This window comes from Odocoileus virginianus, chromosome 30 (assembly GCF_023699985.2).
Source record: "Odocoileus virginianus isolate 20LAN1187 ecotype Illinois chromosome 30, Ovbor_1.2, whole genome shotgun sequence".
Classification (NCBI taxonomy): Eukaryota; Metazoa; Chordata; class Mammalia; order Artiodactyla; family Cervidae; genus Odocoileus; species Odocoileus virginianus.
Genome location: NC_069703.1, coordinates 5,854,272 through 5,877,319, shown reverse-complemented (window position 1 = coordinate 5,877,319; position 23,048 = coordinate 5,854,272). Strand labels below are relative to the sequence as shown.

General features: G+C 35.6%; 1 protein-coding gene across 2 annotated transcripts in view; it reads left to right on the top strand.

Annotated features, from left to right (window-relative positions):
* The window catches only part of PGAP1 (post-GPI attachment to proteins inositol deacylase 1), a 76,705-nt gene that overhangs the window by 20,381 nt on the left and 33,276 nt on the right, over nucleotides 1-23,048 (top strand). For both annotated transcript variants that reach the window (XM_070458488.1, XM_070458487.1), the window contains exons 5-13: nucleotides 1,898-2,055; nucleotides 5,432-5,484; nucleotides 6,332-6,398; nucleotides 7,996-8,101; nucleotides 8,753-8,808; nucleotides 11,276-11,359; nucleotides 15,128-15,174; nucleotides 15,564-15,615; nucleotides 20,456-20,533. In XM_070458488.1, coding sequence (XP_070314589.1) covers nucleotides 1,898-2,055; nucleotides 5,432-5,484; nucleotides 6,332-6,398; nucleotides 7,996-8,101; nucleotides 8,753-8,808; nucleotides 11,276-11,359; nucleotides 15,128-15,174; nucleotides 15,564-15,615; nucleotides 20,456-20,533 — 701 coding nt within the window. The remainder of the gene's footprint in view (nucleotides 1-1,897; nucleotides 2,056-5,431; nucleotides 5,485-6,331; nucleotides 6,399-7,995; nucleotides 8,102-8,752; nucleotides 8,809-11,275; nucleotides 11,360-15,127; nucleotides 15,175-15,563; nucleotides 15,616-20,455; nucleotides 20,534-23,048) is intronic.

The following is a 23,048-nucleotide window of genomic DNA, read 5'->3' as shown; positions in this document are numbered from 1 at the left end:
GAAAGAACTGTCAAGAGAGTCAGGTCTTAGTGTCTTTGAAGGATACTTATGGTCTACCTCTAAATGGCTTAGACCAGGTTTCCGCACCCTCTGGGATCGGATGCCCAATTATCTGAGGTGGATCTGATGTAATAATACTAGAAATAAAGTGCAGAATAAATGTAATGCCCTTGACTCATTCTGAAACCATCCCCCCCCATCCTGGTCCATGGAATAATTGTCTTCCACAAAATCTGTCCCTGGTTCCCAAATGGTTGGGGACCACTGGCTTAGGCTGAAAGTGCTTCTTAGGATCAAGGTGCCTTTCCAGTAATTAGCAAGCTTCTTGGGCTTCCCTTGTGCCTCACTGGTAGAGAATCTGCCTGCAATGCTGGAGACCTGGGTTCGATCCCTGGTTGGGAAGATCCCCTGGAGAAGTGAAAGGCTACCCACTCCAGTATTCTGTCCATGGGGTCGCAAAGAGTTGGACACGACTGAGCGACTTTCACTTTGCCATTTATTTTGTATATATTTTTAATTGCATAAAGCCATAATTAGTATAAAAAAGGAAAAGTTCAAAGGATGATAGGTTTTTAAGTTTTTAGGAGACCCATATTATGCGCAGAAGTAGATTCTCTGTTTGTACTTGTTGGAAATACTGTCCTTAAATAGGGAGAAAGGAAGCCTTGCGCTGGGCTCTGCACTTTAGAGGGCCCTGCTCTGGTGTTGCCACACATACACAGGTGTGGAGTGTACAGGGCAAACAGCCTCCCCACTTAGAGGTTGTACCTTTACTTCTGGACCATGATCCAGGTAGCCAGTCTTTCAGACTTTTCTTGTCCGTATGCCTCAAGCTCACTTCCTTAGCCCCTCTTTGGATCTGTCTTGAGGACAGGTATGTGCAATCCTGAGCTTGAACTGTGGCCAGGGGTGGCCCTGCTTGAGGCACAGACAGAACTTGGCTGTGCGCAGGAGGTCCTTGTGATGCAGGATGGAACGTGTGTGGGAAGTAAAGGAGGAGAGCTCAGGGACCTGCTCTTCCTGTGCGGCAGATGCCCACAGAGATGCGTTCTCCCTGCGCTGCCATCGGCCAGTGTCCGGCTCCGAGGTGTCCTCGTTGCTGTCGCTCAGCCCCTCAGTCCTGTCCGCCTCTTTGCAGCCCTGTGGACTGCAGCACACCGGGCTCCCCTGGCCTTCACCATCTCCCAGAGCGTGCTCAAACTCATGCCCGTTGAGGCGGCGATGCATCCAGCCATCTCATGCTCTGGCGCCCAGATTTTTCTCATCTTCCATAGATAAAGTGGAAAAATTATCCCCAAGTAGTTCCCTTTGAAACTGCTTGTTAAACTAAATGAATAGAATCTTCTTAAACATCAGATTTTCTACAGTAGAGTCCCAAGAATAATGTGACTGTCACTGCCCTGATAGATGATATTTTAAGAACTTAAATAGCACTTTGTGTGGTCACCAGTACTATAGTAGCTGCAGTAAAAAGCTACTGAGCCCTTATAAACAAGGACACAGCCATGATTAGGAAAATCTACAGCTCCTTAGTGTAGTAAATGTGTCTTTGGAAGAATTTGGGGTGTTTCTATATTATGTGGCTTGTGAAAAAAAAGCATCCTTGTGGAATGTAGAGACCTATTTGCTATAGACTTGTCAAAGCTAGTAAAATTGGGTTATCTTTTTTTTTTTATTGATATGTTTACTAACTCAGTATTTGTACTCTGATGGGGAAAGTAGAATATGTGTAAAGATAACTGATTTTACTCAAAGTAGAGAAATGTGGATGGCATTGTTTATAGACAATTCATATGACTTAAACAGAAATTCAGTTTAATATTAGTATCCTAGATAGGTTATTGTTTCAGGGAGTGGTTGCTAACTTTTAATGTATGTCTTTTTTATTTCCCACCAGATTTTTATATGACTGTAAACAACTATTGGATTTTAAATGCCAGACAGATAAATTTAACCACACTTTCTGTAGCTGGAGGATTCCGGGATTACCAAGTTCGTTCAGGACTGACTTTTCTACCAAAATTAAGCCATCATACCAGTGCCTTATCTGTTGTGGTAATCTTTTTTAAAGATTCTACTGAAGTAGTAACATGATGGTCACAGTGGGGCATGAAAGGAGAAGTGATATGTGGTTGGTTGGAAATGATTGCTTAGTTGCTGTAGTATAATGTGTGTACATGTTTGCATGTGTGTGTGAGAGGAGAGAGATATGAAAAAATGAATATTATTATTTTGGGAAGGCAGAGACATGGATACTTAAATCCATGGAAAGTGAAAAAAATGTTAGAAACTTCATGCAAATCATTCTTATATAAGACGATTGTTTCTTGTTCAAAGTAATTGCCTATCCATTGATTAGAGTTTTAAGTATGAGAAAGTGTGGGCTGAAATCCAAGGGCTGTTGGTGTATCTCAGTGGTATGCTATACACAACAGTAGTAGATCAAACGTTTCACATACTCTTGAGTTTTATACTTGAATGAAGGTTTACTGGTTTTAAAATTTAAAATTTAGCTTTGATACTTGATAGTAGCTTCCCTGGTGGCACAGACAGTAAAGAATCTGCCTGCCATGTGGGAGCCAAGGGTTCAATCCCTGGGTTGGGAAGATTCCCCTGGAGAAGGAACTGGCAACCCACCCCAGTATTCTTGCCTGGAGAACCCCATAGACAGAGGAGCCTGGTGGGCTACAGTCCATGGGGTTGCAAAGAGTTGGACACGACTGAGTGATTGATACTTGATAGAGTATCAAAGTATAGATAGAGCCCTGATGGAGTATCAAAGTATAGATAGAAACCTGATAAATAAACTTGCTTCTTATTCTTCCCTACTAGCACATCAGGTATTTGATCTTTAACTGGGATACATAGTTTCTGTAAAATAAGTTCAGGTTTCTTTTTAGGACTTACATTATTTTTGTATTTTGAAGTCTTTGAAGTCTTCAGTTAAGAGCTTAATTTTTAAACTCAGTATACACATTGTCTCCAAATATAACTCAATTTAATTTCTAAAAAGAAAATTCATAGCATTCCTTTTTCTTTTTAGATGATAGTTCTTTGTTTCATAGTTGTTCTCTTCATAGATATGCCTTCGCTCGACTTAGCTACTATTGCTCTTCCATAAATTGCTATTCATTAAGTAAACATTGAATGCTATATAGAACAAAAATTATTAGGCTGTTCTGCCCTTATCAACCATTTTCTTACTACTGGAGGAGCTATGATATAGCCGTAATAGCTTTGGAACTAATTAGTACTAATTTACTTATTGGTAAACCTCTCTAAGCTCACTGTTGGTATGAATCTGGTCTTTTGCTGCTGAAATATTCTGGGCAGATGTATTCTAGTTCTCGAAACTCTAAATGTGAAATTCTCAGTGAAACTAGACCTTTAGCCGTATAAAATTGGATGTAAGTTATTGCCTAGACGTGATCTGGAGCGTGATGCTGTATTGACACCCTCTTTGACAGCTTTTGAAGAGTTTGGTTTAATGGTGTGTGTGCACCTGCTTTTCTAATCGATTTGTTAAAGTATTGTGTTTAAGGCAGCTGTGTATTTTTGTCTCTGATGAAAATATATTTCACTTATTATGGAACATAAAGCTGGTTATTGTATAATCTGAGTTTTATTTAGCTTTTAAATATTTCATTATTTAGTTTTTAGCTCTCAAATAATCTTAAGTCTTTTATATGTCTACATGTATATTCTCCTTAAAAAAACAATTATTAAGAAGTAATTTTTTAATGATTATCTCGAGACCAGTTAAATGACATTGAACCCATTGGGAAAAAAACCATTCAAGTTAGAGACCGTAGTTATTTTAGTATGGTAGATCAAACTTCTATAATGTTCACTTATGCAGATAATGGCACTTAAACAGTAGAATTTTACATTTTGCTCATTTAACTGCCCTAGGTGTGTATTTAAGTGGTGGGTAGTTTTATGAAGGAGGCTCAGTAAGGGACTCAGGCTCCCCCTTCTTGAATGCCTTACCCAAAAGGTTGCTTTAATCACCACTGTTTGAGCCACAGGAAGGGAGGAGAAAGCATGAAGGCAGAGCAGTCAGGTCTGACAGTGGCTCTTCTCCCTCTTTCTTACACAGTTAGTACTGAGTCACACCTTAGAGACTGAAATATGCACTCTAGCTACCACAAAGATTGTGAGCAACTACCTTTACTCTTTATGTTGGCTTTCCTGTTTTTAGCTCTAACACAGATATTAGACTGAATGAAAGTAAATTAGCTTTGTGTCCTAGTTAATAGTAAATTATGTCTACATTGAGTTCTCATTTTACTGAGGCTCTAATGAAACCTTAGAACCACAGTGAACTCTGGTTGTCTCAGTTTTTAAAGTAAGTTGCCAGCAGTAATTCCTAAATAAGATATCTAATATCTATAAGTTCATTTAATAAGCTGTAGATTTTCCTTCAACTGTAGAACCTGGAACCCAAATACACATTGTTATTTGCAGAGTACCAGGGTTACAATGAATGACTCAATGACTCATTAGAAGTCATAAATAACTTTTTTTTTTTTAATTAAAGAGGCATGTTAGGCCTTTAAATTTTATCACACATAGCATTGTTAGTTTCCTATTTTCATTTTATTTTGACATTTCTAAGGAGAGCATCTCTTTGTGTCTTTGACAGTGCAGAGAGAGAGGTGATATGAAAAATAATATTAGATTTACTTAATATTCCCCCATTGTATGTAAGATGCTGTTCATTCATGAGGAGGTCATTACCTTGTATCAAAAAATTCTCTAGTTCTTGGATGTTGCTGGTCATTGTTAGGAAACCTGAAAACTTACATTTTTTACTAGGCTTTTGCCCTTCTGTCTCTAACCAGTAGTATATATTGCTAATCATCTAGAGATTTTTTTTTTTAATGAAAATCTGTACCCCACTTATAAAAGTCTGATTTGGTAGTTTTGTGATTAGGCATATTTATTTTGAATAAAGTCTCCCCAGGCCTAGGTATCTCTCAGATATATCCTGATTAGAATTAACATCTTAGAATTTATTAAGTGATAGTCTAATCAGAACTGAAATTACTGAAATATCTTATAATTTATACATACACTATGATTTATTAAAAATTTATAAACTCAGCCTCTTATTAGAGTAATGAGGAGTTAGACATTAAACTTCAGTAAGTAACCTGTAGATGTTTTAATAATTTTTAAAGATAATTTAAGCTTGACTAAGTAGTAATGACAAAGAGAGTTATTTTATGCAGGAAATATTGTAATATTTTGGGGTCACCTTTTTTTTGGGGGGGTCACCTTTTTATAAGACATTTTAAAATGTCTGTGCATCATAAAATAGTGAAACTAATGTTACATGTTTCTAAATACTATCCTATAAGAATTTTAAGGCTGTTGGAGAATAACAAGTGTGCTTTTCTTAACTATGATTTTGTTTCTTTCCTTTTAGAGTTCAGCAGTGCCTAAGACATGGGTCTCAACAGACCACCTCTCCATTGTGTGGTAAGTTAATATAACTTTGGCAGTTTGTGACGGTCCTCTTTTCTCATGAGTGAATAGATTGGTTTGTTATCTTTCTTAGAGCTTTCTCTATAAATAAATAAGGGCTTGGGAGAAAGATTAACTTAGGGGTTAGAATTTCAACCTTTGTTCTTGTCTTGGTTTGACCAAGGTGTCCTTGGCAGCCTGTAAAACCATCGCTTGAAGAACCAGTAGCATCAGTCTCAAATGAAGCTAATGTCAAATGTCAAAATTTTGGGATTTATCATGGTTGGGCAGAATCAAAGACCCTTGGCCAGTCACCAAACTCAGGGACTTGATCATTGCAGCATTGATTATTCTGGAGCAGCACATGGAAAACCAAGTAGGAGTTAGATTTATGCTTAATATAAATAAATAGATTAAATAAGGGGCAGGAAATACATAAACTCTAGTACCTTATCTCTGTGTCCATTGGCTTAAAGATTCTCTTTTCACCTTCCTCTGGCTGTGCAATCAGTGGTGTCAGGAACACAACCATTCAGACATGTGAAGATGGGTCAGACAATATGCCTGTGTCCAGGGTAGACATGGAGATTTAGGGAAGACAGAGCAGCTGGATACTTCTACTCTGAAATATCTGGGAAGATTAAATTTACTTTATTTAGATAGGTTTCAGCTTTAAGATGTATGCTTAAAAAAAAAAAGATGTATGCTTAATAATAATGATTTGTTAAATAATTTTAGAGTTCACCACATTAAAAGAAATGTCTATAGTCCATTAATTTTTTGTTTTTTATCAAAGTTATTTATGTTTGTATCAAAAGTATATTTTTAAAGAAGGTTTCATTTGTAACATTTTATTCTTCAGGTGTAAACAATTGCAATTGACTACAATTCGAGCATTCTTTGATCTTATTGATGCTGATACTAAACAAGTATGTATTTTTAAACTAAAAGTTACTTCATTGAGCATTGAAAAATTTAATACATTTTTTTACTTGGATGATAGTAGAAGCCTACACCTTATATTGACTGTGATTAGTTTCAAGTGGAAATATCTTTGTTTATCTGTAATCTTTGATCGCTAGTAATAATTAAGAATGCAGTAAAATTGAAAGAATGAAAGATACTGTAAATCTTCCTCAGTTCTTCCCTTTTACTGTTTAACATTTGATATATGTCCTTCTTTTTTGGGGGGGTGAAAAGAGAAGGAAATGGCAACCCACACCAGTATTCTTGCCTGGGAAAAATCCCATAGACAGAGGATCTGGCTTTCCTTGTGGCTCAGATGGTAAAGTGTCTGCCTGCAATGCGGGAGACCTGGGTTGGATCCCTGGGTTGGGAGGATCCCCTGGAGAAGGACACGGCACCCACTCCAGTACTCTTGCCTGGAAAATCTCATGGATGGAGGAGCCTGGCAGGCTACAGTCCATGTGGTCACAAAGAGTCGGACATGACTGATCGACTTCACTTTCTCTTTCTTTGGAGGAAAAAGTTCCTTTTATTTTTCATATTATTTGTCATTATGGCAGGTTTTGGGAATTCTTTCCCCTGAAGGCTCCAGTTTTTGAGAGACTATTATGTGTAGTTTCTTTCTCAGTAGCTCTCTAGGTAATGCTTTCCTTTTTATTGTGTCTTAACCTTGCTCCTGTAGCATTTTCTCTTAGGAATAAGGTAGTGTATTCTTTTCTTTACTCCTTCAGAAAGCTGCATAACTATTAGAGAGAATGATTGATAAAAGAAAGACACAAATTGATCTGTTTTACCACATTTTAAATCACAAGATGCCATATTTAAGTGAGTGTATTAAAGTAAATCAGCTTTATAGGTTTAACACTGTTAATATTGCAATTGTATAGACATGGAATGCAAACATTTTTCAGCTTTTCAACATTGTTTTAATTGTGACTCTTTAGCTATGGCCAATATGTTTAGGAAAAACCCTGTTTCAGCTGATAACAGATGAATTTCAGAATATATATTTTTAAAATGATATATCAAACTAATTTTAACAAATCATATCTTGTTTTCCATTAAATTCTAAGATGAGAAAACCCTAATACTAGCATGTAATAAATTATAATTTTGGATGGATAAGTGTTTTACAGATGCATTTCAAGGGACAAATGAGAGATTTTTGACTAATACTGTTAAGAATCAAAATACTATGAAACTGAGCTTTTTCACAAATTCACTGTATATGATAGACTAGACTAAATATTTGATAATAAAATTTAGGATATGTTACTAAACATTAGACATTAAAATGTTGGGATATTTTCCTGCTTCTCAAGAAGCATTCAGTTTAGGAAGAAAAACATACATACTTACAAGGGAACTATAACTCAAAAGCATCAGTAGTCTCACATTAAGCACTTAGAACAGCGCCTAGACCAGAGTAACTGTTGCCTTTATTTTTATTGGAACTTCCCTGGTGGCTCAGCTCCTAAGGAATCCACACTTGAAACAAAGTTTCATTAGGTCATCACAGTGGATATAAAAGGATACAGAATATATCAATGTTCTTTCTAGATAACTCAAAATCCCAAGAAGAAATTGTTGGTTTTGAATCACCATTTTATAAGACACCCAGCAAAACACTTTGAGGAAAATCCAGCAATAATTTCTGACTTAACAGGTTGGTAGTAATAACATTTTAATTTTAAGTATAAGTTTTGGATATTATTTTAGGTAAATTGGTCATTAGCAGATAAACTCTTTTGTAATGCTTCCAGTGTTATAGTCCTGTTATATTTTATTAATTTCCCTGTGCTGAATTCTTATGAGGTTCTTGACTAAGAGAAAAAATTAAAAAGTGATTTGTAACATATTGCTGATAAAAATTTTCTACTGAAAATAACATGACAGTAGCTAAGTTTAAAAGAGTTAATTGCCTCTCTTCTGACAGCCACATAAATAAATGCTATGTTATTCTTGACTTAGTCTCTTAGTATCATTCTTTAGTCTTGTGGTTTAATAGCATATCTTTTGCTGGTAAATTTTGTTTTTAATATGTATTTCATACTCTACTTAGGTTGGAAAATATTTGTTTACTTCTGTTGATACTTCTTAGAGTTACTCACCAAATAGTTTTTAAATGCTTCACTTGATCTGAGTGCCCCTTGGTGATGAGTATATGGAGGACATCTCCTTGGATTTTATATTTTTTAAATAGCCGGTATTCAGGAAGATGCTTTTTTCAAATCCTGTTATGACTGAGAAGTATGCAGTAAAAGAAATCACTTAATATTTTTTAAAAAGTCAAATAAATTAATTTCTTTTACCTTAGGGACATCTATGTGGGTTCCAGTAAAAGTGTCCAAATGGACATATGTGGCTTACAATGTAAGTATACCACCAATGGATTTAACAATTTTTTTTTCCAAAATATTTTAGTATTTCTCTTTCAAAGTTAGACTTTTTAAAGAAGATAAGCACTTTTTCCCATCTTAAATCAGTTTAGTAATAATTCACTGATATCTAGTCAGTGTTCAATTTTCTAGTTTTATCATAACTGTCAACTTTTTTTATTGTTTCCTTGTTTTCTAGTTTGCTTAAATCAGGTTACAAACAAAATCTATATATTATTTGTTGATATATCTCTTACTCCTCTTTAAATTTCTAATACCTCCTTTACCCTTTTTTTCCTTGCAGTTTATTTGTTGGAAAAAAAAAAAGTCATTTGTCCCAGGGTTTCACAGTCTTGATTTTGCTGATTGCATTCCTGTAGTGTCATTCCATATGTTCCTTTGCCTACTCCTTCCTGTGACTTGGTAGTTGAGTCTAGATGCTTCATCAGATTCACATTTTTGTTTTGCTTTTCTTTTTACTAGACTTGTCTTTTTGTGATGTTAGCAGCTATTACTGATGAAGAAGGCGTAGAGTCATTAATTCATTTATTGCAAAAGCAATAAGACTATGGTTTGATTATTCGTTCCTTATTAACTGAAATACTATATAGAAAACTTCTCATCTGCTAAATTTATCTAGAGTGGAGCAAATAGATTACGAAGGAAAAAAATGATAATTCTGTGTATCTTTGGATATTACATTTACTGGTTTTCAGAATAGTTAGTTGGCTCACCAACACCCTCCATTAGTGATCATAAGATTTTTTTTGGTGGGGGGGTTCCTCTAGTGTTTGAGCTCAGACATTTTTTTCTTTTTGTCTAAACTAAAATACTAAAATTGTCCTGTCTTTGATACTAAAATTACTGTTAAAACTATACAAGCAACTCCTGCGGCTCAATTCCAGAAAAATAAACAACCCAATCAAAAAATAGGCCAAAAAACTAAACAGACATTTCTCCAAAGAAGACATATAGATGGCTAACAAACACATGAAAAGCTGCTCAACATCACTCATTATTAGAGAAATGCAAATCAAAACCACAATGAGGTACCATTTCACACCAGTCAGAATGGCTGCTATCCAAAAGTCTACAAGCAATAAATGCTGGAGAGGGTGTGGAGAAAAGGGAACCCTCTTACACTGTTGGTGGGAATGCAAACTAGTATAGGCACTATGGAGAACAGTGTGGAGATTTCTTAAAAAACTGGAAATAGAACTGCCATATGACCCAGCAATCCCACTGCTGGGCATACACACAGAGGAAACCAGAATTGAAAGAGACACGTGTACCCCAATGTTCATTGCAGCACTGTTTATAATAGCCAGGACATGGAAGCAACCTAGATGCCCATCAGCAGATGAATGGATAAGGAAGCTGTGGGACATATACACCATGGAATATTACTCAGCCATTAAAAAGAATACATTTGAACCAGTTCTAATAAGGTGGATGAAACTGAACCCCATTATACAGTGAAGTAAGCCAGAAAGATAAAGACCAATGTATTGGTATACTAATGCATATATGTGGAATTTAGAAAGATGGTAATGATAACCCTATATGCAAGACAGAAAAAGAGACACAGATGCATTGAACAGACTTTTGGACTCTGGGAGAAGGCGAGGAGGGGATGATCTGAGAGAATAGCATTGAAACATGTATATTATCAATTGTGAAACAGATCGCCAGTCCAGGTTGAATGCATGAGACAAGTGCTCAGGGCTGGTGCACTGGGATGACCCAGAGGGATGGGATGGGGAGGGAGGTGGAAGGAGGGTTCAGGATGGGGAACACATGTAAATCCATGGCTGATTCATGTCAATGTATGGCAAAAACCACTACAATATTGTAAAGTAATTAGCCTCCAACTAATATAAATAAATGAAAAAAAAAAACAACTATTCTGTCTTTGACCAGTGGAAGCCGTTTCAGTGTAGGCACCTGGATCTTTTTGGTATAGCTGCTCTCTAGTTGTCTTTGATGTTTTCCTCACTCTAGTATAAGATAGTATTTTAGCTCATTGTGTGACATTTCCCATCCCAGATCTTGAATCTGGCTTTTTCTCAAAGAAGCTCTTCCTAGTTTTTGGTAAACAGTATCTAAAATCCGTAACTTGGGCACTTGCAGGTGTTATGAGTAGTGAGTTATCATTTCTAAGGCCTTTCCAGTGAACAGAGCTAAGACATGTCCGCTCATGAGGCCAAAAACCAAACCAAACAAGAAAAGCATGCATTCATATTGATGCTTCCAAGACAAGTTCAGGTGTTCAGAGTTTGTACTGTTTTGCGTCTATATATTCTTTTCATTCCTAGAGTAATGGTTCACAACACCAAGAATGATAGAATTAAAGTAATCCACTAGAATTCATTAGAATAATTATTTATTACTTTGTCTGAATTTTTGAATTATGAAATTATCTACTCATAATAGTTTTATTGTGTTTTCCCTCTTGTTTTTAGGAATCTGATAAGATATATTTTACATTTCCCCTTGCAAATCATAGAAAAATCTACACTCATGTCTATTGTCAGAGCACCATGCTGGTAAGATAATTGGTACACTTTTATGTAAATTTTAAAGGCTGACTATTGTTTATTTTTAAAATTCAGCTTAATAGATCTCATCTTTAGCTATAAACTATTATTAAACCAAATTAATTGAAAAACATTTATCTGGAACAGAGTATTGATTGAAAAGTATTGATCAAAATGTATCTGCAACTGGTATACTGTTAGCTTGTACTTTGCCTCTAGCTTAGATTTTTCACCCTTCTACCTTAGTTTCATAGTGTTTATGATGAAGGAATTCAGTTCAGCATTTCTTTAATTCTCAAAGAAAATGAGAATTCTCTTTAATGTACTTTTATGTTAGTACATTAAAGAATAGATATATTTAAGCGAAACTGTTCTCTTTTATAAACTAAATCCTGTTTTTCCATTGACTTCCATACTGAAATTTGGAGTACATTTTATACCAAATATTCTCTAAAGTAGTTTAGTAACTTTTTGTTACAGTGTTACCCAGATTTACAGTGTCAGTATGATGATTTTGTGTATCTCTTTTTAATGAGTACCTACTATGCTACAAATATGTTATATGCTTTAGCATCTTTTCTTATATTAGGACTGTTTAATAATTTATCAACACTTCTTGCTTTCAGGAATTTGCCTACCAATTTGGGTGCTTTGCTCTCTATTCTGATTTTTTCCCCTCATACCCTAGGATTCTTCACTTTATATCTTTCAGAATTTAAGTTTCCTCATTTCCCTTTTGTTGGATTATTTGTGTTTTTTTAGGACTAGGATCTAATATGTCACTTGGTTGATACTGCCATTTGATACATAGTAAAGTCAGACCAACCTAGACAGCATATTAAAAAGCAGAGACATTACTTTGCCAACAAAGGTCCATCTAGTCAAGGCTATGGTTTTTCCAGTATGGATGTGAGAGTTGGACTGTGAGGAAAGCTGAGCGCTGAAAAATTGATGCTTTTGAACTGTGGTGTTGGAGAAGACTCTTGAGAGTCCCTTGAACTGCAAGGAGATCCAGCCAGTCCATCCTAAAGGAGATCAGTCCTGGGTGTTCATTGGAAGGACTGATGCTGAAGCTGAAACTCCAGTACTTTGGCCACCTCATGCGAAGAGTTGACTCATTGGAAAAGACCCTGAAGCTGGGAGGGATTGGGGGCAGGAGGAGAAGGGGACGACAGAGGATGAGATGGCTGGATGGCATCGCCGACTTGATGGACATGAGTTTGAGTAAACTGCGGGATTTGGTGATGGACAGGGAGGCCTGGCGTGCTGCCATGGGGTCGCAAAGAGGACACGTCTGAGCAACTGAACTGAACTGAAAGTCTTTAGAAGAGTTGGTAGTCAGACATTGTGGGCTAGATACTAGTGAATACTAATTTTAGTGAATTTTCCACAGTTTTGCATCTCTCAGCCTAAAATTTGGATGAACAGTTTATCCCAAGAGAATCTGGCCCTGAGGGTGATGGCTTAAAGCATCCACACTATTCCAAATAAAAATGGCAGTATTATATTGAGAAAAATCTTTGCCAAAGTGCAGATATATCTGTTTGGTTCATTGGAGGATCCCTTTTCTGTAATAAGGTCTATGGATATGTGGAGAATTTTTAAAAATCTTTTCCATCTTTATCATAGATGTTTTCAAACATATAAAAGTAGAATATAACTGTTACACAGCTTTAACAGTTATCAACACTCTGCCATTCTAATGTGATTTAATCCTTCTTCACTTTTTTTGACTGAAGCATTTTTAACGCAAAATTCAGGCATTTTATCATTTTATCCATACATATTTCAATCTTTCTAACAGATAAGAAGTTTACACATTATTATAATATCATTATTTTACCCACCAAAATTAATTACATATTCCTTAATGTCATATGGTATCTAGCCCATGTTCAATTTTCCTTTGTTCATTTAAGTTTTAAGTTGGCTTATTTGAATCACAATCCAAAAAGTACATACATGGCATTTGATTCATAGGTCTTATGTCTCTTTTATAACAGTCCCCTCTTTTTTCCTCCCATGCCATGTATTTGTTTTGGGTTTAGTTGATTGTATTCTTGTGCTATCTTTTAACGTGTATTTCTATCTATCATGTTTTCTGTAAACTGGTAGGTAGGTAGATCTAGAATCTTGAATAAATTTTTTTTTTGGTAGGAGTGTTTTATAAGTAGAGCTGCATACTTACCACATTGTTAGGTAAGTGGTTGTCTCATTTTGAGGGGCAAAAAAAATGAGTGCACTGATTTCTCAGTGAACTCAGGTCCTACTGGCATGATCCATTATCAAGTCCTTCATCTAATGATTTTAGCAGCTGTTGAGGATGTCATTTTATTTTTGCTATAGACAGATATTTTTTAGATCTATGAATTTTATGATCAAGTATCATTTTATAATTAGCTGAGGCAAGAGTGTTTTCTAGATAACCTGAAGTTGTTCTTTTGACACCTTCTAGGTTTTAACAACACAGTGTCTTAGGGTTGGTTTGAATAATACTTTATTCAATCTGTTAGTGACTGAATCAGAATTCTCTAGACACCAAAGTAAGTAGTTTGGAATATTGGCAGTTTTCATAATAAAGGCTATCTTTGATATAGGCTCCTTTAGTAGCTGCGAAAACCAGTTGTACAGATGAGTTGATCTTGAAAGCTTGCTAGGTTTTCTTTGTCTAGGCCCATGCAGTTTTCTTCTGTTGCTTTGATTTGTAATGTCATGTTTTTGTGCTGGGAAGCACAGATAACTGATAAAGAAGTCAGAGAGTGGAGAGTAGAGAAGTACCACAATGTTCTTGTTTTCTTTCAACTTACTTTTCTATATTCTTGAAAAATATCTTAAAATTTTATTTAAACTCCATGAGGGCAGAGACTCAATCTGCTTGATACATCATTTTTCTTGAGGGTTTAGCATAATTCCTTGCCTCCAGATTAGATTTTATAAATACTAGTTGAATGAAAACATTGATACTTTTATTGCCCTGTCTGTATACTAAGGGACAATGTATGTAGCTGTCTCAGCAGTGTTTCTTATTCTCTTATGCTCTGGTAGGAGTTCAGTATTGTTAGATCTTGGAGCACTGCTCTTACTACTTCATTAAAAGTTGAAGTGACAATCTTTGGTCATACTGCTTTTAAATAACTGAAGCTGAATATGTAATATTGTTAAAATACCACAGCCATCTCTGCAGTATTCCCAACCTGCACTAATAAAGTTACAACTAAGCTTTAGTCTTAAACCCTTGGAATTGTGTTTCAATCCAAGCACAGTCTCAGTTGCATAAAAGTTACCTGTCTAGTAATCAAATGAGAACTCAAATGATAAACTAAAAAGCTATATTAGATTATTATTTTTAATTAGTTGGCTTGACTCTGGCTTTTTTCCCCCTCTTTGTATGAAAGTCCACTTGTAGTTCATTCTTATTTTCTGTTAAAATGTAGGTTACTTTCTTTGTAATTTCTGTCTAATTAAAGTGTGGACATTGCTGAACTCTAAATGTTTGTTCAGAAATTAGACTTGCTTAGCAGTATGCTATGGAAAGATTACCCATCATCTCATCTCTTGTACTGCTGCTCCAGGTTACTTGCTTACCTGTCTGTTTAGACTTCTTTGCCTACCATTGACCTGTTTGACTTTTGAGACCATTTTGAATACATTTCTGAATAGCAAGTTATTATTTTATGTTTCATTATGCCTACTGACCCTATCATAAACAGTGAAATGCTTTTTTTATATAGTTATTTTCTATAATATTGTGCTTTGCTTTGTGTTATTAATCAATAGGATACAAATAGTTGGATTTTTGGCTGCATAAACAGCACTTCTATGTGGTAAGTGTTTTAAACATAAGGCCTTTAGTTGTTCATTTTCTCAACATAAGATATACTCAAATTACACTTTCAGAGTTGCTCCAAATATACTTACTGTCATTTTGCTACCGTACTAAATTATAATGTTGATTTTAAAATTAAAAATAAATAAAATTAACATACTAGTAATTTTTGCAAACATTGGTAATTGATTGCTAGGAAAAACCACTTTCTGTGCCCAAAAGGACTATGTGGATAAAGCGTATTGTGTTAGACTTACCAGACTTGACTTTATTAGAAGTGTTTCTGATAGGTCCATAGATGGTTTCATGTTGTTCTGATGCTTATTAATAATTTATAATACTTTAATATATTTGTCCTTTAATTATATTTTCATATGTATTTCCAAGCCGGCAAGGGGTTGATTTATCATGGAAAGCTGAACTGCTGCCAACAATTAAGGTAAATTATGGCTTTAGAATGTTAATATCCAGGTGAAAAAAATATTTGAACATATAGGAATATACAGTATGTTATTTGATTAACTTCATCTAGGTAATAAATAAATTTTGAAATTTGCTAATGTACATTTTAGAAATATTTTCTCTGGAAATACACTTAATAGAGAATAGCATGTGTTTTTTTTTTTTTTAGCTTTCATAGATGAAAACAGGTCATCAGTCCTAAATAAAATTAAATATATATGTTATAGCATCATGATAAAAGATAGATAAATTTTAAGATTTAATTTGAGAGTTTGTTTAGAGTGGTCTGTCTTAAAATACTGAATTGAGTATTCTCAGAATTTGTTTGGGGAAGTAAGCATCACAAAAAGACACAGAACAGATTTCAATTTCAATATTATCTGTGGCTAAAGCCTTCAGTAACTATCTACTTTTATCTAAGGTTCCATAGAATTTATTTAATAATTGCTAGTGATTTCCTTAAGCAGTTGTGGCAGGTCAGCAGTCTTTACAAAAGGTTAATTTGAATACTCAACAAAATCTGTTTTTGAAAAATAGAACAATTCTAAAATTTGATATTAGAAAATGTCTGTTCTAATTTCCACATTGTATTTATTACACTGGTAATCATGTGCTAGAATTGGTAGCTTTTAGTCTTCAAATAAATATATACTTTAAAATATATTGTCAAAAAAATTGTCATAATGAATACTATATTCATACAGTTGGATGTGCAGTCCTCTGGTTGGTCCTGGTCATCTCCCAGCTCCAGTTATTTGTCCTCATGAATGTTTGTTTATCTGTATGTATAATCAAGTCTGTACTACACCAAGGAGAGGAATGATGACAGAATGAATAATTGCAAGTCACTTACACTTGACTTTGGAATGCTTGCAGTGATTTTTTTTCTGTCACTTTGGTCAGTCTTACTTGGTGCATATTTATTCATGTGGCTTTGTTTTAATATGGCAAATAACTGATTTCACTCCCAAGAACATTTTTAAGGTCTCTCACTAGTTCTATCCTAACTGTCTATGCTGGGTCAAAACAAAAACAAAAGTAATAGGATGTACTTACTGACAAGTCATTGATAAGGTGTATTAAATATTTCCTTGAATTTTCAGTTTGGATATCCTCTTCACTCTGTAATTTAAGAGCTGTGTGTGCTAAGTCACTTTAGTCGTGTCTGACTCCTTGCAACCCTATGGACTGTGGCCCGCCAGGCTCCTCTCTCCATGGGATGTTCCAGGCACGGATACTGGAGTGGGTTGCCATTCCCTTCTCCAGGGGATCTTCCCAACCCAGGGATTGAACCCACATCTCCTTTGGCTTCTGCATTGCAGATGGATTCTTTACCACTGAGCTACCATGGAAACCCAATTTAAGAGTTAGAAAGAAAGAAATGATTAAAAATCTGATAAAATGTTATTTTGTTACTATTTTTAAAAAGTTAACTCTTACACCATAATATTTTAATATTATTTTTTAGTCTCAAAGATTAAACAATGTATTGATCTAGTTTTAGTCCCCTGTGTTATTTTTTTCTAAGTGTAAGAAACAGCTGGCGGAGCAGTAGGAGAACAAGTTCTTCCCTCTGTTACTTTTTATAGTGGATGCTGTGAGAAAGTGCTGGGCAGCATTAAAAGCCTGCTGGATTTGAGGAGAAAAGAGAGAAGTTAGAAAGGAAGGATTATAATCTTCTGCTGTCTTAGTTATTCTCAATTGAAGATGATTGTAATTATTAGATGCAAATAAACTTTTCCATTATAATGAAAGTCAAAATTACATATATACATTTGTGTGTGTTAGCCATTTTAAAAAGCACACAAAGTTACTTTGACGTGAAGTTGAAAGGAAAGATTGAAGTAAAAAAATTTTGTGAGTTCTATTCTTATTTATGTCTTCTCAACAAGGGTAATGTCACATGAGAATCACACCATTTTGAGCACCTCTGCTGACTGAATTGTTAATAAATAGATGGAATCGTCTAGCAAAGCAGTTTAGGGCCTTCAGAGCACCAATCATATGGAGCTTTTCTGTCATGGTACAGTGAAGAAGTTTCTAAAAACACACAAACCACAGCACGCCGACAATTTCATGAGCCCAAATGGACTTATTGCTAAAAACAAAACAATTACCTTTGGAAATAAATCTAAGTTGTATGAGAAGAGTTACCTTGTCACTCTTTTGCCTAAATTAAACACAGCACCACAGCTTTGCCTCACACACAGCAGCAGAAATTGAAGGGTTTCTGACGTCCGAACCCTGTTCTTTGTTTTTTTATGTGTGTTGCCTTAGCATTAAGGTAATTTTTATTTTTAAAACACTGAAAAATTTTCAAACTTTGCATTAACCTTACGTTTCAATGTAGCAATTTCATAAATCATATCTTGCCAAATTCCTGCTGATTTTATAACTATATGGGAGCTTAACTTTATGAGTAAATGTACATATCTTTTTAAAGTATTCTGATCTGAAAAATTGAAAGATTGAAGGCAGGAGGAGAAAGGGACGACAGGATGAGATGGTTGGATGGCATCACAGGCTCAGTGGACAGGAGTTTGAGTAAACTCTGGGAGTTGGTGATGGACAGGGAGGCCTAGCGTGCTGCAGTCCATGGGGTCACAAAGAATCAGACACGACTGAGTGACTGAACTGACTGCCCTGAAAAAAAAAAATTCTTGAGAAAAAAAATTTTTCTTGAGAGTAACAAAAGCTCTCAGAGTGGATAGCTACACAGGTAGCCATGGTTCTGTCTAATTAAGTTACCTTTCATGTTGTCTACCACTTACCTGGTTGGTCTCAGTTGCCTGGAGCTTTGGCTTGTGTGGTCCTTCTGTGTGTGCACGTGCTCTGGCTTCCCAGGTGGCACAGTGGTAAAGAATCTGCCTGCCAATGCAGGAGGCTGGGTTTGATCCCTGGGTCGGAAGATCCCCGGGAGTAGGAAATGGCAACCCATTCTAGTATTCTTGCCTGGAAACGTCTATGGACAGAGGAGTCTGGTGGGCTATAGTCCACGGGGTTGCAGAGTCGGACATGACCAAGCACACAGGCACGCATGTGTGTGTGTTCAGTTGCTAAGTCGTGTCTGGCTCTGAGATTGTAGCTTGCCTGGCTCCTCTGCCCATGGAATTTTCCAGGCAAGAATACTGGAGTGGGTTGCCATTTCCTACTCCTGAGAATCTTCCTGACCCAGGGATTTAACTGCATCTCCTGCATCTGACAGACAAATTCTTTACCACTGCGCCATCTGGGAATCCCCTGTCACCTTTTAATTTACATTAGAATATATAAGTTGGCTATAGAGACTTTTCTTAATCAGTTGAGATGCAGCCCAGGAGTTTATTTTTTATTTTATTTTTTTAGTGGAGTGCAGTTTATTATACCGGCGGGCCCAAGGCAGAGTCTCCTCTTAGCCAAGGACCCCGACCAGCATTTGTGAAAATCTTTTATAGCCCATGTGTCTGTGTCCAAACCCACCACCCCAAATCCCTTGAGGCTTCCAAAGGAAGGGTAAATACAATCACAATAACCCCATCATTCTCGTGTTATGTGTTCAAACAGTTAATAATCAATAAGCCGGTGGTTACATTCCAACCACTTAACAACCGATAAGCCTGTGGTTACATTCCAATAGACACTGTCCGGAGGCAGGGATGATTAGTGTCTTTTCTCTTAGGTGATGAGTAACCTGGATACGATCTTCAAGGTTCCCCTGTCTGGAGGGGGTCGTCTCCTTCCATTGTCGTTCCCACAGGCACTAAGCAGAGAGTTCAGAGTCCACTGGAGAGGCGGCCAAGCACGATCAGCACGGACAGGCCTCAGATGGAGTCCAGGCCCTATGAATTCCTTTTTCATTCCCCCCTCTTGATGCTCTTAACTCATATTATGAGCATTATTCATAGGGATATATTGCACCCTGGCTCTCCAACAGCCCAGGAGTTTAATAAGCACTCCCAGGTGAATCTGGTCTGGTTGTTTGAGGACCACTGGTGATAGTGTGCTTCAGGTTCTCAGTCCAGATTGCCCACATGGGTGCTTCTGAAGAACAGTGGAGAATGTTAAGTGCAGAAATTTCTTAATGCATAAGATTGTTGCAACATATAACTTACTCCCATTTCCCACATCTATTGTCAGAAAAAAAAAAAAAACTTGAAAACTATATTTGGTGGCCTAGCTTTTCATTAAATAGACCAGTCTCCTATTTAGTCATTCCTCAAAATATGGACTGTAAGATAAGGCCTTAGCTTTGAGAAGGGAAGAGATGCTCATTGGGTGAGGTGTGTTGTTAGACTTGCGTAGTTCATTCGTGTCACTTACTGAACAAGTTCCAAGGGATGATGTTCATACATCATTAGCCAGCAAATGTTTATTACGTGGGCTAGATCAGAATCATTTCAGATTAAGTTGCAATTGTTTTGTCATACTGAGCATCCATTCAATTATTGAGTGTTCTTTGTCATATATCACCAAAATCAATGTAGAAATCATACTGTAATATTCAAAGCAAGTAGACAAATTATAAGAGACCATATCTGGAAATAATTTTGTAAAATAATTAAATTTAGTGTTACATTTCATTTGTTTTACTTGAAGTAATATAGTTCAGGGAATATTTGGCAGTCCATATTAACTTAATTTTTAGAAATTTGACATTCAGCAGGTTCATTGACCTGAAAATGTAAACATGGGCACTTTATGAAGTACTGAACATAAAGTTTGAAGTCAGTTTTTTGGTAACTTACTAAGTAAGAAATGGGTTTGTAATTTATTTTTTAACATGCTTTAAGCTCTGTATATCCTAAATAAAATCAGATTTTTTTTTCATCTTTTTTTAGTCTCTGACGTTAAGACTTCAAGACTATCCATCTTTGTCTCATCTTGTTGTTTATGTACCATCTATTCATGGAAGTAAGGTAACAAGCAAGAATCTGTTATCAGAATGTTTCTGGGATACTTATGCTAAATATTTAAGTCATTTTTTGATACATTCTTCAGCATAGCACTTATCTAAAACATCTAAAATAGTGGCTGGATTGGTGATCCACTTAAGACTGTTTAAGTCACTGGGATCATCTACTCTGACTTGAACTAAGCAGAATAAATCCAAGTCTTTTTGTTTCAAGTGGGAATTATTTCTACTTTATCAGTCTTTCAAAATATGTTAGTTATTGAGTACCCTTTTATGTGCAAAAACTGTGTGCCAGGAATCATAGGAGGCACACAAAAGAGGAGGACATGAACCCTGTTCTCAGAAAGCTTGCATACTGTTGGTAGAGGGATAGAAATATTTTTGATAGCCAGGGGTAGGGGAAAATGAAAGAGGTACCCAAAAATGTATAATACAAATCAGAATATTGCAAATCCTTGAAAAGCGTTAAGGGGGAGATATCTCTGACTGATGAAATCACAAAAGACATTAGTTTCAGGTGATATTTAAAATTACCTTAAAGGATAGTTAGTGTTTTTATAGATTGAGTATTCCAGACCTGGGCTATCTGCTTTGGGAGCCATTAGCACATGTGACTATTTAAATTAATTAAACTTAAAGTAAAAATTCAGATCCTTAGTTGTACTAGCCATATTCCAGATGCTCAATAGTAACACTATTGCAGAAAGTTATAATGAACAACATCTTTGAGACATAAATAGTAAAATCAGAGCATGGAAGGTATAGGGTATGTTTGGAAAATAGTGAATAAGTAAATAGTTTTAAAAGGATAGCTACCATGGATAGAAGAAAAGTAGCAGAAGAAAAGTCTGGAAAAGTAGTTAATGGCCATATTGTGAATGTCCTTCATTGGAAGATTCAGAAGCCAAAAGGGAACCAAAAGATTTTTCACCGTGGTAGTAATGGGATCAGGGCCATTTGTTTTGGACAGTGAATCTATTTATGGTATAGGATGGATTAGAAGCAAGACAGACCAGGCACATGTTAAGGGGTTTTGCAGGCTTGTAGTCATGCAGTGGGAGTAGAAATAAAAGGATGGTAATTTTTGAGAGAAGTAGGCAGGGACATTTTACCCAGCAAACTCATCCTTCAACATCTAACCTAAGTGGGCCCTGTTTTCCTTTTATTGGAGTAAAATATTACTCCAACTCCAATAACCTCTTACTTAGTCCCATATTTTGTTTATAAGTTCTTTGAGGAATATTTTACACTGAATTATAATTTCTGTCTTTATTGCCAAACCACAGTATGAACTTATTGAGAGTAAGGACTAAATGGGTTTTACTCTGCATCCTAAACCTTTAGTGAAGTGAAATCTCTAGTGACCACCAGATACACATTCAAATGTTTCTTGAATAAAAAAGTTAATGAGATTTGGGGCCAAAATCACTGGAAATATTTAAAGTAAAAAAGAAAAGGGGATGTAGTTAGGAGTCATCTCAAAGACTGAGTCTCAGGAGTACCTTGTAATGGATTCATTGTTTTGTTTTGCTTAGCTCAAGTGAGAGGTAATTCAACATCTTCAGTACTAAAAGCTCTCTTTAAGGGTTTTTCTTTAAGGTAAGTTGGTTTTGAATGAATTTAACATCTTCCCAAACAAGGCCTTCTCTGATTATTCCAAGAAATTAATGAGCCTTTCTCAAATAGCCAGTCTTAGCAGCCTAATAAATACTTAGTGAACACTCTTTGGAAAGTAACACTGCTGACTCTAATTGTTGCACACCCAGTCTCACAAGGATGGTAACTTAGGTCTTTCATGATTTCTATGGTTTGTTACAACCCATCGCCAGAAGGATACATGTATTTAAATAGGCAGTTTAAAAAGTTTTTGAGTCAACTGATTGTCTTAATGTAGTTTTCCAAATGTAAATATGGAATTAGCTGCATTTTTTAATGACAGAAAACAAAATTAAGTCATTTAGAAATTTACTTATCTGTATATTTCAGAGACAGACTCATGAATTCTTTCTTGGATAAAGGTTTATTCCGTAAAGAAATGGCCAAATTTTTAAAGTAATAATAAAATTTGTATTATTTTGATTACCTGTTAAAGTGATTAAAAATTTCTTCCTATCTTAGGCAATGTCTCAGCTAAAGACACCTATAAAAATATAATGAATAATTGTGCTCAATAAATGATTTCTCTAATCTTATAACAGCTGTTTTTTATAATGGAAATATCTGATAGTATTCTTTGCCTTCTAATTAAAGAGGGGAAAATAAAAGCAGAGCCCCTTAGTAAATTTTTTTTCTTTTGTTTCCCTATGTGTGTGCATTCTGATAGCATCTTCCCTCATCTGTTTTTCATTTTCAAAAACAATCAAAATTCCACCCAAACAAAATAAAACAGCTTAAAATACAGTCGAAGGTGCAGTTACTGGAAAAGCCTAAGGTAGACCCCACTGACTTTTTACTTAACAGTGCATTGCAAACTACTTGCTAGCTACAGTTAGGCATCAGATTAATTTCTTCCTCAGCTC